Source organism: Pteropus alecto, unplaced genomic scaffold (assembly GCF_000325575.1).
Source record: "Pteropus alecto unplaced genomic scaffold, ASM32557v1 scaffold76, whole genome shotgun sequence".
Lineage (NCBI taxonomy): Eukaryota > Metazoa > Chordata > Mammalia > Chiroptera > Pteropodidae > Pteropus > Pteropus alecto.
In genome coordinates, this window is record NW_006443138.1 from 22,001,629 (window position 1) to 22,016,304 (window position 14,676).

The window sequence follows — 14,676 nt, forward strand, 5'->3', positions numbered from 1 at the left end:
TCCCCACAGTAAACCCTGGCTCCAATTATGCACAGTATGTTTTTGTTCAAGCCTAAAATACACAAATAACAGGGTGATAATCACTAACCCACATCTCTGCAAAAACAATCCTATTAATCAGAGTTCAGAATTCAGTTTCATCCTTTTTAGTCATGTCAGAAGTGGTTTTATTCTTTGATAAAGTGAATCTACTTCAGTGTTGAACTTAGACTTAGGGCCTACACTCTATTTCAGGTGTGGTCCTGATTCCTAAGACCTGGCCTCCCTGATGTCTCAATTACATGAATGAGGTATTCAGTGAGATTTCCCCACTTTGTCCAAGCTAGAAATGTAGGGACATCCAGCCCTCCATGGTCATTGAGATCACCATTCCGCTTCCAGTCTAGCAGGAAGCAGTCTCTGCTAGATTCTCACAAATTCTCAACTAGGGTGCTGCATGACCCTCAGCCAAAACTATAACCATCCACCACGGACTTCTGTGGCTGTTTACCCTTAGTAACAACTTCTCAGGAATTCTGCCATGTAAATTTCAGACCTGGCACAGCCAGAACTATGACCTCTGCTGCCTCAGTGTAGGTAGGCTGTCACTCTGCTTCGGCTCTGCCTCTCTGATGTGCAGCAGGAGTGCCCCTGGCAAGACAGCTAAGGTGATGTGTTTCCCTTCTTGAAATAATAAGTTTTGCACTTTCTGTTGCTGACTGCCTGAAATCAGTTGCCACACATATTTTGTCTCGTTTTACAGTTGTTTTCCGCTGGAGGGCAAGTTTAGTTATCAATTACTCTGTCATGACTGTAGGCAGTTCTGCCTTACTCTTTTTAATAGCTTCATGGTATGCTACGGTATAGCTATACCTTAGTTTATTTAACCAGTCTCCCCTATTTAGGTTGTTTACAGTCTTTTACTTTTCAAATGATGCTGTAATATACATATGTCCTCTGACATGTGCAATACATCATTGTGATAAATTCCCAAAAGAATTATTGATGGGTCAAAGAGTATATATTTTAGAATTTACTAAAAATGTCTGTGTTCACAATATTGTATCTTTCACAACTTTATAAATTTAGATTATATCCCCTCTCAAGCTTTTTCACATTCAGGAGAGTCCTAATAATTCAATCACCTTCCTATAGAAATTCTTGAATTTTTCAATTACTTCAGAAGACCCTCTCTATATTTTCTACTCTCATTATGTCCTACTTCAAAATCCACCTATCAAATTAAACTCAGCTTTCTAGTTTGAGAGCATCATGATTTTGTACTTTCTGTTGCATTTCCAGGTTCATGCTGGTCTTTGGGGCACAAAAGAAGCACTGTACCGCCTTCTTCAGAAAAAATAAACAATGAAATGTTCTAAGAAAATCTATGAGAAGGAGTCCTTTATAATTGTTTTTTTTTTTTTTAAGCCTACAGCCCTAGTCTTCCTAGGTGGTCTCCCATCCAAGTACTAACCAGGCCCGACCCTGCTTAGCTTCTGAAATCAGATGAGATCAGGCGTGTTGAGGGTGGCATGCATGGCCGTAGACTATAAATATTTTTAAGAAAAGAAAAATAAAATGCAATCCCCAGGCATACACATCTATAAACCTAGACAGGAGAGTGTTGTACAATAAAAAGACAATATTCTGATTTTAACTAGGTAAACTTTAATACCCAATCTCATACTTTCAAAATTAGTTTGTACAGTCCTAGCACTATATAATAGTATAATTAAATGATTGCACTAATTTCAATTTCTCTGCCCTGACTGAGGAAATAATTAAGCATGTTTTCCTACCACCTGACACTAAGTAATTATCTTGGTAGTGTAAGCATGGCCTAAAAAAAAAAAAAAAAAAAAGTGTGAGTGCTTAAAAATAATCTTTAGTAATGACAATTTGGAGAAATTTAATTGAACTTATTCAAATTCCACATCTCTATGGGGAGTGTTAACAACAAACCTTTACTGTTATTATGGCCTAAGCACTTTTAAGAACTTCATAAGCATTCTTTTATTTAATCTTCACAACAGGTCAGGTAAATATCATTATCCCTCTTTTACAGATGAGGAAATGAGGTTTAGTGAAGTTATGTAACTTGCCCAAGGTCACACAGATGGAAAGTAGTAGAGCTCCATTTTTAAACCCAGTTCCATCACACTCCAAAGCCTGGGCATTTAACCAATAACCTAGTGCCTTTCAAAACGCTGGGGATTTATAAATTATCTCCATTTTTAGGGACCTTAAAAATGTACATTTTTAGTAAGTTACATTCTTTGGGGGTGAGACCCAGGAATCTGAATTTTTCACCACTTTCTCACTTAATTCTGATATATATCAAAATTTGAGAAATACTGCACTCTACTACTCCCTCTTAGTACACAAGGTTACTTTAGCACTTGGGAGTAATTTTAAAAACTATAACAATAGGAGAAACTTCAACAAAGCTACTACACAAGTTGCCATCAAGAACCATGATGCGAAAAAAAAATTTCTGGCAAACTTTTATTATGGTTTTACTGTGAGAAAAATAACTTAAAATTCCAAATGTAATTCTAAGACAGGACATCACTTGTAAAATTCTTAATCTTTTAGCATTGGGACATCTTTTACAAATGGAACATCTCTGGCAGAGTTTTTAATCTTTTTAGTAAACCTAGAAATTTTCTTCCTCCTTTCTTTGAGAAAAAAGGCCTTCTCCCTCAAATTGTGATAATTGCCCCAAACTGGTGACTCAGATCCTCTGGTATAGATAAGGATCATCAGCCCATTGTTAGCAGAAAGGGTGTTAAGTCAGATGGGCCCTTAGAGTCTGAGAAGGGAGGGGCCTTTAGGCCAAAGGTCTTTTTCACTCTTTAAGAAATATATTAACCAAATCTGTTTCCCTTTACTCACTTAACAGGCAAATCAATAATAGAAATTAATAGATATATGATTTAAATAATAAGTTTGTATCTTCTTTTCCTTGTCTAGGGACTGAGGTGGCGCTTGAGCAGGAAACTGAAGACCCCACCCTGAGGCAGAAAAGGAAAGAGCTCCATGAAACCCGTAGGTAGGGCTATGGCCATTCTCAGGGAAGCAGATAGGAAGAGACCTCCCATCTCTCACCATCCATACTAATAATAAAGGGGTTCATGACTCTTAGAAAAGAGTTAGGCAGGAAAGTTAGGGGGTTTCGGGTCTCCCTGCAAAGACACTGAGGTCATCCTATCCTAGAAGGGGTCCGCCCTAATCCGACCACAATAATGCAAGCCAAAGGGCATTTTTTAAACTCTTACAAAGAAACAAGTAGGCAGAGGATTAGGTACCAGTTTAAGCCCAGTCACTCGCACTTGCGCAATGAAGACCCCAAAGACCTTCAACTCACCTGAGCCTCATTATACCATCATTATAATATGATGCATATGCCCAGAAGTTCATTAATATCATTATAACAGACTGAATTCTGGGAACAAACATGCACAGACTGCAAAATGATGAATCACTGAGTCCTGTCAATCTTAGTAGTCAATCAAGGAAGCCCATTCCTTTAAGAAAAGTAACCACCCATAGCAAATAGGGATAAAAACCCCAAACGCTTTGTTACCAGGCCTTTTGAGTCATGCTTCTCTTGCTCAGGCCTGCTTCCACTTCTGGAAGTGTACTTTCCCTTCTAATAAAATTTTTCTTTTCTACTGTATTTCGGTGTCTTGCTCAATTCTTTGTTTGAGACATCAAGAACCTGGACAACGCGTCGGGAGAGGATCCCCACTCTCTGGTAACAATTCCGCTTCTATTCAGTTAGAAAAAAGGAGAAATAAACTTGTCCTTTGTAATCATTTATTCTACAAACATCGCATGCATATTAAAAAGATTGAGTCAATGACAGGGTAACCTTGCAGGAAAAAAAGGGGAAAAATTGTCAACTTCGATGTTAAAATTTTAAAATTTTAAATTGAAACTTCTAAATTGCAGCTCAGATTCTGCAAACTGTGAAAATATTTTTAGACTCTTCTAATGTTTATATAAACTTGAGTGTGGCCCTTTGGGAAAGAGATTGACTAGTCTCATGGAAAAAGAGTGTGGCTCCAGAATCAGGCTCCAAATCAGGCTCAACCAGGCCCTGCTGCTAACTAGCTATATAAGCTTCAGAAAAGTCACTGAATTTTCAGTTTCTGCATCCATAAAAAGGGATGATAACACTTCATTGGTTATTGTGTTCTCCCATTCTCTCTCCTCTGATTACCTCTCAACTTATCCTGTAAAACTCAAGAGCCCACCACCTTCCAAGAGGCTATCAAGAATAAATCCATCATGTAATGTACAGCACAGAGAATACAGTCAATAATATTGACTGTATTAGATTCACCAGAGTGATCCCTTCGTAAGGTATATTATGTGCCTAATACTATGTTGTACACCTGAAACTAATAATATTGTATGTCAACTATAATTGAAAAAAAAAAAGTTAAAAAAAAGAATCTATGATGCTTCATGATCTGTTTTCTCCATAAGTTTAAGCCTTAAACCCCTCTGATCATCAATCATTGTGCATTCTCACTCCCATCATGCTCTGGATATCCCCTTAGCTGAACCTGACACCCATGACTTCTCTCCTTCTCAAAAGTTACCACTGAGCCAGAGGGGCACCCACTAGATAATTGCCCTTATATCCGCATCTTCCTCTCTGAAAGTCCTTCCTTGTCCTTAACTACTTAAACCTTGCTTGACCCTGCTTGGGGACACCAAGTTTGCTGAAACTCTTTCAAGTAATAATCATTTTCTCTTCTATATTTCATCTACTTTAGGAGTCTTTCTCTCTATTTCAACTCCTGGTATTTGTTCATTCAACAAGTATCTCACTCCTGTGACATGTAAGGCATTGTGGGTAGGGCGGAGGACATCCTAAGTAACAAAATAAACAAAATCTCTAAATGGGGAGCTTAAATTCAAGCGGAGAAGAGAGAAACAAGCAAGACACGAAAGATAAAGCAGGAAGTCATAATGAGAATTTTGTTCAGGGGCAGAATACTTAATGCAAATGGAGTGATCAGTAGCATTTTAAGTGGAGGCATGAAGGACAAGAAAGAGCCAGCCAAGCAAAAAATTAGGTGGTAAAGAACATTTCAGACCAAGGTGACAACCAGGCCTCCCAAAAGACCTTCTCTTCCTCAGCAATCTATTCTGTGGTCACACAGGAAAACCTGAATACTAATTGAAACTGGCCATCCTCTGACAACTTTCTTTTCTTACAGCTCACTTGTTCAGTAGCTTCCATCTCATCCAGAACTCTCATCTATTGACCATTGTTCTCCATTGAGGCTCTCTTTTCATCATCTTCACTTAACTATCCAATTTATAATTACTCTCTTACATACACTTTCAATCCCCTGACTCTCCCTCCTTCCTTCAAGTTAACCTAGCAAAATCTCAATCACTCTGCCTTCTCTGAGACTATCTCTGTGCCAGTGAGAACTGCTAAACACGACGATCACAGACAGACTGGGATCATGATAAATTCATGATGGCTAATTTACATGGATCTTCTACACTGCCCGGCAGTGCTCGGTTCTATAATAGTTCCCTTCCCCATTCTCTCTAATGACTATTTAATATCTTCTCTGCTCCTGCCAACATTTCTACTCACTCTAGATTTGGCTGTCATGATACTCTACTACAATAGCTTCCCCTATCTTTCTGATTATTTCTTCTTAGATTCTTTTGTTATTTCCTCTTCTGATCTAAAGGTTGGAGATCTTTAGGCCTCAGACATAGGCAGGCCATTTGCCCTCATTGTTCTGTTCTTCCCAGGTGATCTTATCTATGTGCATGGCTTTAAACATCATCTGTATACTATTAACTTCCACATTTCTTTTTCCCAGACCACCTCCTTAGTTTGAAGATCACCATCCTACTTTGAAATACCATCATTTCCTGCAGATATTACTATAATAACTCTTAATAGATTTCTCTAATAGTTCACAGAGTCTCCACATAGAGTGATCTTTTTGAGATATAAATCAGATCATGTCATTCCCTTACAACTTTTCACAATTCTCAGAACAAAAACCTAAAACGTGGCCTCTGTTTTAGTTTCTCATGGCTGCCATAACAAATTACCAAAAACTTGGGAGCTTAAAACAACAGAAATTTATTCTCTCACAGTTCTGAAGACTGAAAGTCCAAAATCAAAGTGTTAGCAGTACCACATTCCCCGCAAAGACTCTAGAGGAGATTTCATTCCTTGCCTCTTCCAGCTTCTGGTGCCTTCAAGAGCTCCTTGGTTTATGGATCAATCACTGCTGTCTCTGCCTCTGGCTTCATATGGCTTTCTCATATCTCCTTTGTGTGTCTCTTATAAGAACACTTGTCATTGGATTTTGGGCTCACCCAGATAATTCTAGATGATTTCTTCTCAAGATTTTCAAATTAATTACATTTGCAAAAATCTTTATTTACAAATAATGTCACATTTATAGGTTCCAGGAATTAAGACATGGGCATATCTTTTGGAGGGCTATCATTTAACCTACTATAGCCTCCAAGGCCTTACCCAAGCTGCCTCTGCCTCCCCCTGCAACTTTATCTCCCAAAGTTCTCTCTTCCTTGGTTTATAGGTTCTACCCATGCTGGCTGCCTTTTATTTTCTTGATGACAGACTCTTCCTCACCCTTTTTGTATATGATATTCTTTGCATATACTATTCTCTCCCAATCTTTACCTAGCTAACTCCTCCTTCAGGTATTGAATTAAATCTAACTTCCACGGAGAGGTGTTCCATGACCCCATAAAATTAAATGTTGACATGGTAATCTTTCCTTAAAGCACCCTTTTATTCACATCATTCCATAATTTTCCTGTTTCAAGTTGTACCTGCACATAATTTGTGTTTACTTGTTATTATTTGTGTCTACTGCTGGTCTATGAATTCATAACATCTCTGGCATACTTCTTTTGTTAACTTCTGTTTGTATACCCAAGCATAGGACAGCATCTGGCACATAGTAGCATTAACTAAATAAAGGAGTACTTAATCAAAAGGGTGCCTTCCATTTCCCTTTTGAACAGGATTAAGTAAGTGCAAATAAGTGGCTTAGAATGGAGACCAGACAGCTGAGGACACTGCTGGCCTGTAATAGACATTTCTCCCAGGCCAGCCTGAAAAAGTGATCAAGCTCCGCAAGAAGGGAAAAATAGTACTAGATTATTAGCAAGTTCTAAGGATTTCACTGCTCTTCAGTTCTGCCATGAACAACTATATACCTCAGGAACTCATTCACCTTTTATAATAATCTCTACCTCCTGTTCAAAAAGAATGATTGAGGCATTTCTGAATTTTAGGGAAGACTCCAATATAAATTGATTTCCACCCACAGACTAACACTAAACTGGGAGACTCAAATAATATCTACCTTTCTTAATTCTACTAAATTATAAAATGACTCAAGTATTAATGATAAATACTGCTGGCTTGTTTTAAAGTCTAGTATGCATAGAGGAACATAGAAAAAAGAAATCTTTTCTAGGACACATGAAATTCTCCCTCTTTTTTCCCCCCAATTTTTTAAAAATTGAGATATAATTAACATACCATAAATTCTCTTTTTAAAGTGTGCAAGTCAGTGTTCTTCTCAAAGTTGTACAATCATTGTCACTAATTCCAGAACATTCTCGCCACGACAATACCCCCCAAAACCCATCCTCATTAGAAACCATTCTCTATTCCTCCTTCCCCCAGCCTCTGGCAATCATTAATGTACTGTCTTTATGGATTCTGCAGTTTGTTTTTTTTGCATTCATGAAACTGAAACACAAAGATGAAATGATTTGCACAGGGTTGCAGTCAGTAAGAGAGCAATATTAAAACACATGTATTTAGAGTAATTTTTAAACAGCATAAAAAACAGAGATCAGTGAAAATATGTTTAGCTTAACTATACGTTATCTTAAACATGGCTGTAAGACATCTGATGTATAAAGCTAAGTCCTTAGGTTAGTAATTAACAGGCATTGTGTCAGGCTGGAGTGTAGGATATTAGGGAGGAATCACTAAAGAGAGAGATGCTACTGGTGAATAGGAATTGCATTTAGGGACAGGGTGATGCAGAGAGAAGGTTGAAGGAAGTGTGAGGCTCTGGGGTTTATAAGACAGACACATTTCTTTTCAGCCCATGGTTGTGAAATTAGTACTAATGTGCCCAGGTACCCACTTGCTTCCTTTTATAGTGCCCCCAGTAGGTCCCAGAGATCCTTGATCATTCTAAGTTTATGAGTAGTTAGTGCATAAATAGTGCTAACACCACTCCAGCATACATGCTGGTTAATGGCACCTTGCAAAATAACACAGAAAGCTTAACTCTTTAATATTCTACTGTCTGCATTTTCAAATAAGTTAAAGAATTATAAGCTAACTTACATCTGTTCCCATCAATAAATGTGATCCCATAGACTAAAATCATCAGAATCCACTTGCAAAAATAATCAGGCACACATTTTATTTTATATGTCTTAATCAGTATCGCAAATACAATTAACAAAAGGGAAAAAAAGATGGAAACTGCTCACATACAGAAGAAAATTCATCATTTAAAAGACATTAATCTGAACCTTAACATTCTTTGTGTCCATTAAAAAATATTATTAAAACAGAAAATAAAAAAAAAAAAGAAATGAGTCAATACTAAGTATTTTATTAATTAAAATTGAGACCCTAAACCTACTAGGGCTACACAACTTAAAAACAACCTTTTGTCTTTACCTAGCCTAAAATTTCTTCCAAAAAGATTAATGAGTTCACACTCTACAATTTAGACAAAAGGTAAATAAAGAATTAAGTACTACTTTACTTTTCAATGCTCCCTTTCCCCTTTGACATGAGCAATACAATACTAGAATAAAAATAATTCCAAAAAGTATTTCCAGAATATATCAGTTTTAGTTCTCCCATTTGATAGGGTGCTAAAAAGAACAACAAAGATAAATTAAAAAAAAAAGAGAGAAAGGGTGATTTAATTTTTTAAAAAGGCAGATGGAGCAAAGGGAGAAGGTAGGTTTAGGAAAATATCTGTTGTCAATCAACTCTTTTGTAAAATTAGAAACATTATTATAAATCCTCCTTAAATTACACCCAGGGCCATATACATTGCACATGGAATCTGGGTAATTTTTTGATAAACTTTACAATTGAGAGATAACTTACAGAAAGTTATTAACACATTTTCATTTTAAGAAGTAAAAAAGAAACAACATATTCAAGATACATAGCAATTTTACTTTTTGAAATGGTTATCCTAAAAATTTTTCTTAAATTCAAATATTGCAAAGTTCCTACTCTCTAAGTCATTAAGTAAACACTGAAAATTACTTATGAATACTATAAACTAATTCCTTATGAAGCATGCATTTTTCATAAATCTAGACCAAAATGAACTAATCGAGATTTAATTCTAAATTTAGCCTGTGATTTCTGGATATAATATTGGAATAAAACCAGTTGACTTCTCAAATAATTTAGTTTGGGAAATACTTATATTCTTAGCCCAAAAGATTATCTTTAGAATTCTAAATCTTAAAGATAAAAACAAAAATTGGTTCAACGGTTGTCAAAACGAAATGAATACAAATACTGACCACAACTTTCCATTCAATTCAAAAGAAATCGCTTAGCATGAGCTCAGCTCACGTAAGTTTTAAAACCAGTTCCCTTTACCAGCTTTATAACTGGATCGAGCATTGCTCAACATTACCTGTGTTGAGAGTGATGAGATAACAAGTGTTACAGAGATTGCACAATGACTGAATCTCAGAAGGGTATAATGTACAATCATAACATTTCAGAGCTGGAAGGGATCTTTAAGATCTAATCCAGCACCTACATTTTACAGATGAGGAAACTGAGGCCCAAACTGAGTCATCTGGTCAAATGATTTGACCAAAGTCACATTCCTCGTCTGAGTCATTCATTCTCCCACTTAGTGAAAGCTGCCTAAATTCCAGGCTCCTAATAGGTGCTGAAAACAAGCTGGAAGGCAGCATTTACCATTGTCAAGACAGTCTTTTCCCCTTGTTTTCTTAAGACAAATGCTTAAATGCCCTAATCAGCAAGAACTCATAGAAGAGTTCCACAGCCTTTGTAAAATTCGGCCCACTTTCAGTTTCACACATTTCAGTAAACACAGTTGAGTTTAACTTCAAAGAGGCCTCAATTGAATTTACTTTAAGTGATTAAGCATTAACAAAAGGAAGGAAGTATACAGTATTCTGAATGAGTCCCTCTCTAGTACATTCACAACTTAAGGAAGTGCAATCAAAAAATGCCCTAACACACAAACAAGTTCACAAATAGGACGGCTTACAAAATCAGAGCAACTTGAGGTATCAATATAGATAAGTTAAGTCCAAGTTTACAAAGTGTGGAATGTAAAGATGTCCCCATGTCATTCAGATACTGGTATATTTTTCTGAGATGTCTAAATGTTAAAAAGACCTTCAAACTCACATTCGAACTAATGTCCTCTTCTAAGGGCAGATACATCTAAACCAAGTCTTTCTCCTTAAAATCAACTCTTCGATTTCCATTTGATTAAAGAAAAATTAAAATAAAAAATAAAAAAAATCCTAAAATTTAATGTGCTAGCTAAATTCAAATTCTATATACAATCAAAATAACAATAGCTCAAACTGCACATTTATGAGTTTGGTTAAAAAATGGGATGTGCAGTGAACTTACCCATCAACATAAATCATCTCTCATTTTTCTTGGACTCTTACATTCTTTAATATCAAGTCTGGCACTTAAATGTTTTGTGTATCTCTATTCGCAGACAACTTCTTTATTGAGAAGCAAGAAACCAAAATGACAGAGCTGTGAAATAAAACCACCTTTAAGGCACTTTGAAACATTAAACAGCAGCTCTCCAAACACCCAGTTTCAGTGTTCTAGACCAAAATGAACCACAGATTCTACAGTGCTCTCACAGATGACCACTGGGTGATCGCTGATGAAATATAATCTTCACTGAGGATCTGACTTTCCTAAATATATCATCAGCTCAGGATGAAAATGCTGTTGTCCTCTTCTAGTTCTCAAACTTCCAGATTTGATTTTTATCTAGAGCATCACAAGTTCTCATCTGAACATTAGGTCGACCCTCTGGTGTCCGATAAGCACTAATACAAAGTCCTGAGTGTGGATGAAAAATGGTCCCATCTTCTTTAAAATGCCAAATAATGTTTGCTGGAACAGGGAACCCATCTTTTGGACAATTCTGCATTCCTACATGATTCTTTTGCTCAGGAACCTCCGCACATAACTCTGTCACAGAATTAAACCGTATTTCTTTGTTTGAAGTATATTCAAAGAACTGATTGCCTCCTTGACCATGGCATCCAAACAGTGAAAGGTTAGCACCTGTGGGGTTGTTGTCAGGAGAATTATAATCTAAACATTCAGAAGAGATCCCCATACTGCGAATAGCTCCGTGCCAGCCTGGCCTATCCTCTGGAACATGTAAATTCGAAAACACATTTTTCAAATACCAGTCAAAGCTTTTGCAGTTCAGCCGTTCTCGTAGTAATTTTCTTTCAGAAATATCACCATAAGCTTCTTTCCTTGCTGGAGGGTTCCGATTGTAGAAATGCTCTTTGTACTCATCCATCCACACTTCCGCTGCCCGAGCAGTATTCTGTAGGAAATTGGGCCGAGCATATGGTGCCCGCTTGGGGAATACATGGCCCACGTGGGAACACGGGTGGATCTCCAATTTACCTCCACACTGCCACACTCGAAAAGACAGCTCGAGGTTTTCACCTCCCCACACTTCCATTCCAGTGTCATATGTTCCAAGGTACTCAAAATATTTCTTGCTGACAGCAAATAGTCCTCCAGCCATGGTGGGCGATCTGATTGGGTCAATTCTCGATTTCCACCTGTCCCTTTCATGTTTGGGGACAGAATGCCACTGGAATGTTAAACGCCAGTCAAACCCGCCAATCATGGGTTCTCCAGTCTGCATATAGAATTCAAAAGTATTCCAATCAATGGTGTCTATAACAGGACAAACAATTGCTGTTTCGTCATCACCAATCCTTTCCAAAAGGGGTTCCAGCCAACCAGAATTACACTCGCAGTGACAGTCCAGGAAAGTGAGAACATCCCCAGTGGCAAAAGTGGCCCCAATCAGGCGGGCCCTAACCAGCCCCTCCCTCTTATTTGTTCTAATCAAGCGTACTCTTTGGAGATTGCTGATGTAGGTTTCAAGTTGTGTCTTCAAATAAACTCTGTCACTCAAGTCATCAACTAAGATGATCTCCTTCAAAAGGACTGCAGGAGAAGTTTCTAAAACACTGTGGATGGTGCGCAGCAAAGTCGACCAGGCTTCGTTATAGAAAGCAATGATAACAGAGGTGGTGGGAAGTCTCCTATAGTTAAACATCTTGGATTTACACTCGTACATTCTTTTATCCTCTATATGACGGTGCAGGGAAATCCTGTCACTGAGGTAAATATTGATGGCATATCTCTCAATGAGTTCTTCTTGCTGCTTCAGTTCAGCCTCGTTGAGCTGGAGTTTGCTGGCTTTCCCCCACTCCCCAAGTGCATGGTAATCTGCAGGGGGCTTCTCATAAAGCGGTCGAGACAAATCCTCTGTCTTTTTCTCAGGGTCTGAGAGCTGCCTTGGCCCCCGCTCCCAGGCAAGGCCAACTCCTGGGGAGGCATGGAAAGTGGAGACCGAGAGTTCCACTACGATATAGGCCACAGTTAAAAGTGCCAGCAGCAGGCAGCTTTTGCCTGCCCAAGTCCACCTCACGGCCATCGGGATCCTCAGAGCTAGGGCGCAGACGCGGCCACCAGAGTCACCACGCAGGGGAAAGGCTGGCGGATCCGCAACTTCAGTTCCCGGCACAGGTAGGAGTGAACTTCCGAGCAGGTCCGTCCTTTCGTGCAGGCGCTCGTCTCCTTTCCAGCCACAGGGGCTTCCCAAGGGTCACCTGAGACCTCTCAGTCCTCCGCCTGCAGCACAGCCCCAACTTCTCTCTCCCAACTTCCTCCTGCAGGTCTCACAACTTTTCACAAACTCTCTAGCCAACACCCCATCCTCCCTGGGCGGAGGACAAACCCCTCCCTTTCCCACTCACTCCTCCTAGTGGTTAGTTCATGAAACTTGCCGGCCGGCCCAGGCCCACAAGAAGGCTGTGCGGGAAAGGATGGGGGCCCGGGACCGGTGTGACCAAGGTAGCCCTGGCTCGGGCTCACTCTGGCTCCCACTGCACCCGGCCGCGCCGGTTTCCCCGAGTCTCCGGCCGCCCTCAACCCCCACATAGGTCCTCGGAGATTCTCCTGGAGGCTTGACAAGAGGCAAGGTTCTAGACCAGTTGAGCGTTTACCCGATCACACACACACAAAGAAACTTACCAAGTTGTTTGCCATTGGGACTAAAGTCCACGGAGGTGATCGCCGCTTTGTGGCCTTTAAAATAACGCTCCAGAACGGGGTCCTCCTGGGAAGGAAAGTTGTCAAGTTTTGAAAGCAGGTGCAGACCTCGAATTCGGGGGATCGGGGACGAACGCTGTCCCCTGCAGCGGGGTCCGGCCTGGGAACCGCCACAGAGGCGGTGGGTCTGCGGAGCAGGATGCCCCGCACGAGCACACGCGGGGCGCCACCCCCGCAGAGCCTGCAAAATCCTCTGTCAGCACTTCCCAGGATCGAGCGCGCCTGAGAAACCTCCCGGGCCGCTCGTGTAACATGCAGGTTCCCAGGCCCCGCCGCTGGCACAGCAGTCACAGGTGCAAGGCGGGGCCCCCGGCTTTGGTACTTTTTAAAAACCTCCTAGGTGATTCTGACGCAGGCGCTCCACGGAAACCCTCAGAGAATTCTAGGGGCCATGGGATTGCAGGGGCTTAGTCCCGAGCTCCGAGACGCGGGGAGAAGCGCCCGGGAGCCCAGCCAGGGCTGGGCGCTCCCAACGCCCAAGTAGCAGAGAGTGAGACGTGGGCGCCCGGGGCGAGGAGCTGGAGGTTCAGGACTCGGCTGCGGACACCTGCCTCCACCTCCCGCCAGGTGCGAGAGCGGCCGGGACCTGGCCCCGCACCCCGCGGTACTGGCTGCGGGGAGGCGCCCCCCAGCACGTCCTTACCGGGGCGGAGGCCATGGGGGGAGCGGTGGGCTCCCGGCTGCTGCCGGTGGGGGAAATGGGGAAGGGAGGGGACGGGGAAGGGGGGACCGTGCGGCGCCCGGAACCGTCTGCCCTGAGCGGCGGCGCCTCCCGGTCTCTACAACAACGGCGGCCCAGTCAAACCCCGCGCTCCAGGCGTGGCCAGCCGAGCCCCGAGGCTCCGCGGGCGCCGGAGACGGCTCGGCCTCAGCATGCTGGCAGGCGGGACGCCCCAGAGTCCTATGCGACCACAAACCAAAGCCAGTGTGTATTAACACTCGCACTCCCGCGGCTTGACCCCAAGAAGGAGGGTAGTAACTAGGATAGGAATGAGAGGATTCGGAGGGAGAGGATAATGAGTCTATGATCGATGCAATCAGAGTTCTATTACACGTTAAAGAGATAGCGTCTGCGCATTTCAAGCAGGTCCGCGACAGCTTGTAAGGACGGGGAATGGAGCTTTGATGTGAATTAGGGCAGCTTGCTAGTTGCTAATCTATAAAAAGGAACTAAACGTCTAGAGGACAGATTTGAATTTATTTAATTACACTTTTCACACAATGTC

General features: G+C 40.9%; 2 protein-coding genes and 1 pseudogene across 3 annotated transcripts in view; all 3 read right to left on the reverse strand.

The window, feature by feature from the left end:
- POC1B (POC1 centriolar protein B) overlaps nucleotides 1-14,435 on the reverse strand; it is an 89,165-nt gene extending 74,730 nt beyond the window's left edge. Inside the window, exons 1-2 of one of the 2 annotated variants that reach the window (XM_006923816.2) lie at nucleotides 14,094-14,430; nucleotides 13,373-13,457 (exon numbers count right to left, since the gene is read on the reverse strand). In XM_006923816.2, the coding sequence (XP_006923878.1) occupies nucleotides 13,373-13,457; nucleotides 14,094-14,108 (100 nt within the window). In that variant the 5' untranslated portion in view covers nucleotides 14,109-14,430. Of the gene's footprint in view, nucleotides 1-13,372; nucleotides 13,458-14,093 lie in introns of both variants that reach the window. The other variant, XM_025040999.1, reaches the window with a different exon arrangement.
- On the reverse strand, nucleotides 1,406-1,527 carry LOC112472409 (annotated as a pseudogene).
- Nucleotides 8,428-13,478, reverse strand: LOC102884707 (polypeptide N-acetylgalactosaminyltransferase 4). Its single transcript, XM_015598520.2, has 2 exons — nucleotides 13,373-13,478; nucleotides 8,428-12,970 (listed from the first exon to the last, which is right to left on the reverse strand). Exon 2 carries the CDS (start codon nucleotides 12,771-12,773, stop codon nucleotides 11,037-11,039), a length of 1,737 nt encoding a protein of 578 aa, XP_015454006.1. The 5' UTR covers nucleotides 12,774-12,970; nucleotides 13,373-13,478; the 3' UTR covers nucleotides 8,428-11,036.
- Nucleotides 14,436-14,676: the final 241 nt, after the last annotated feature.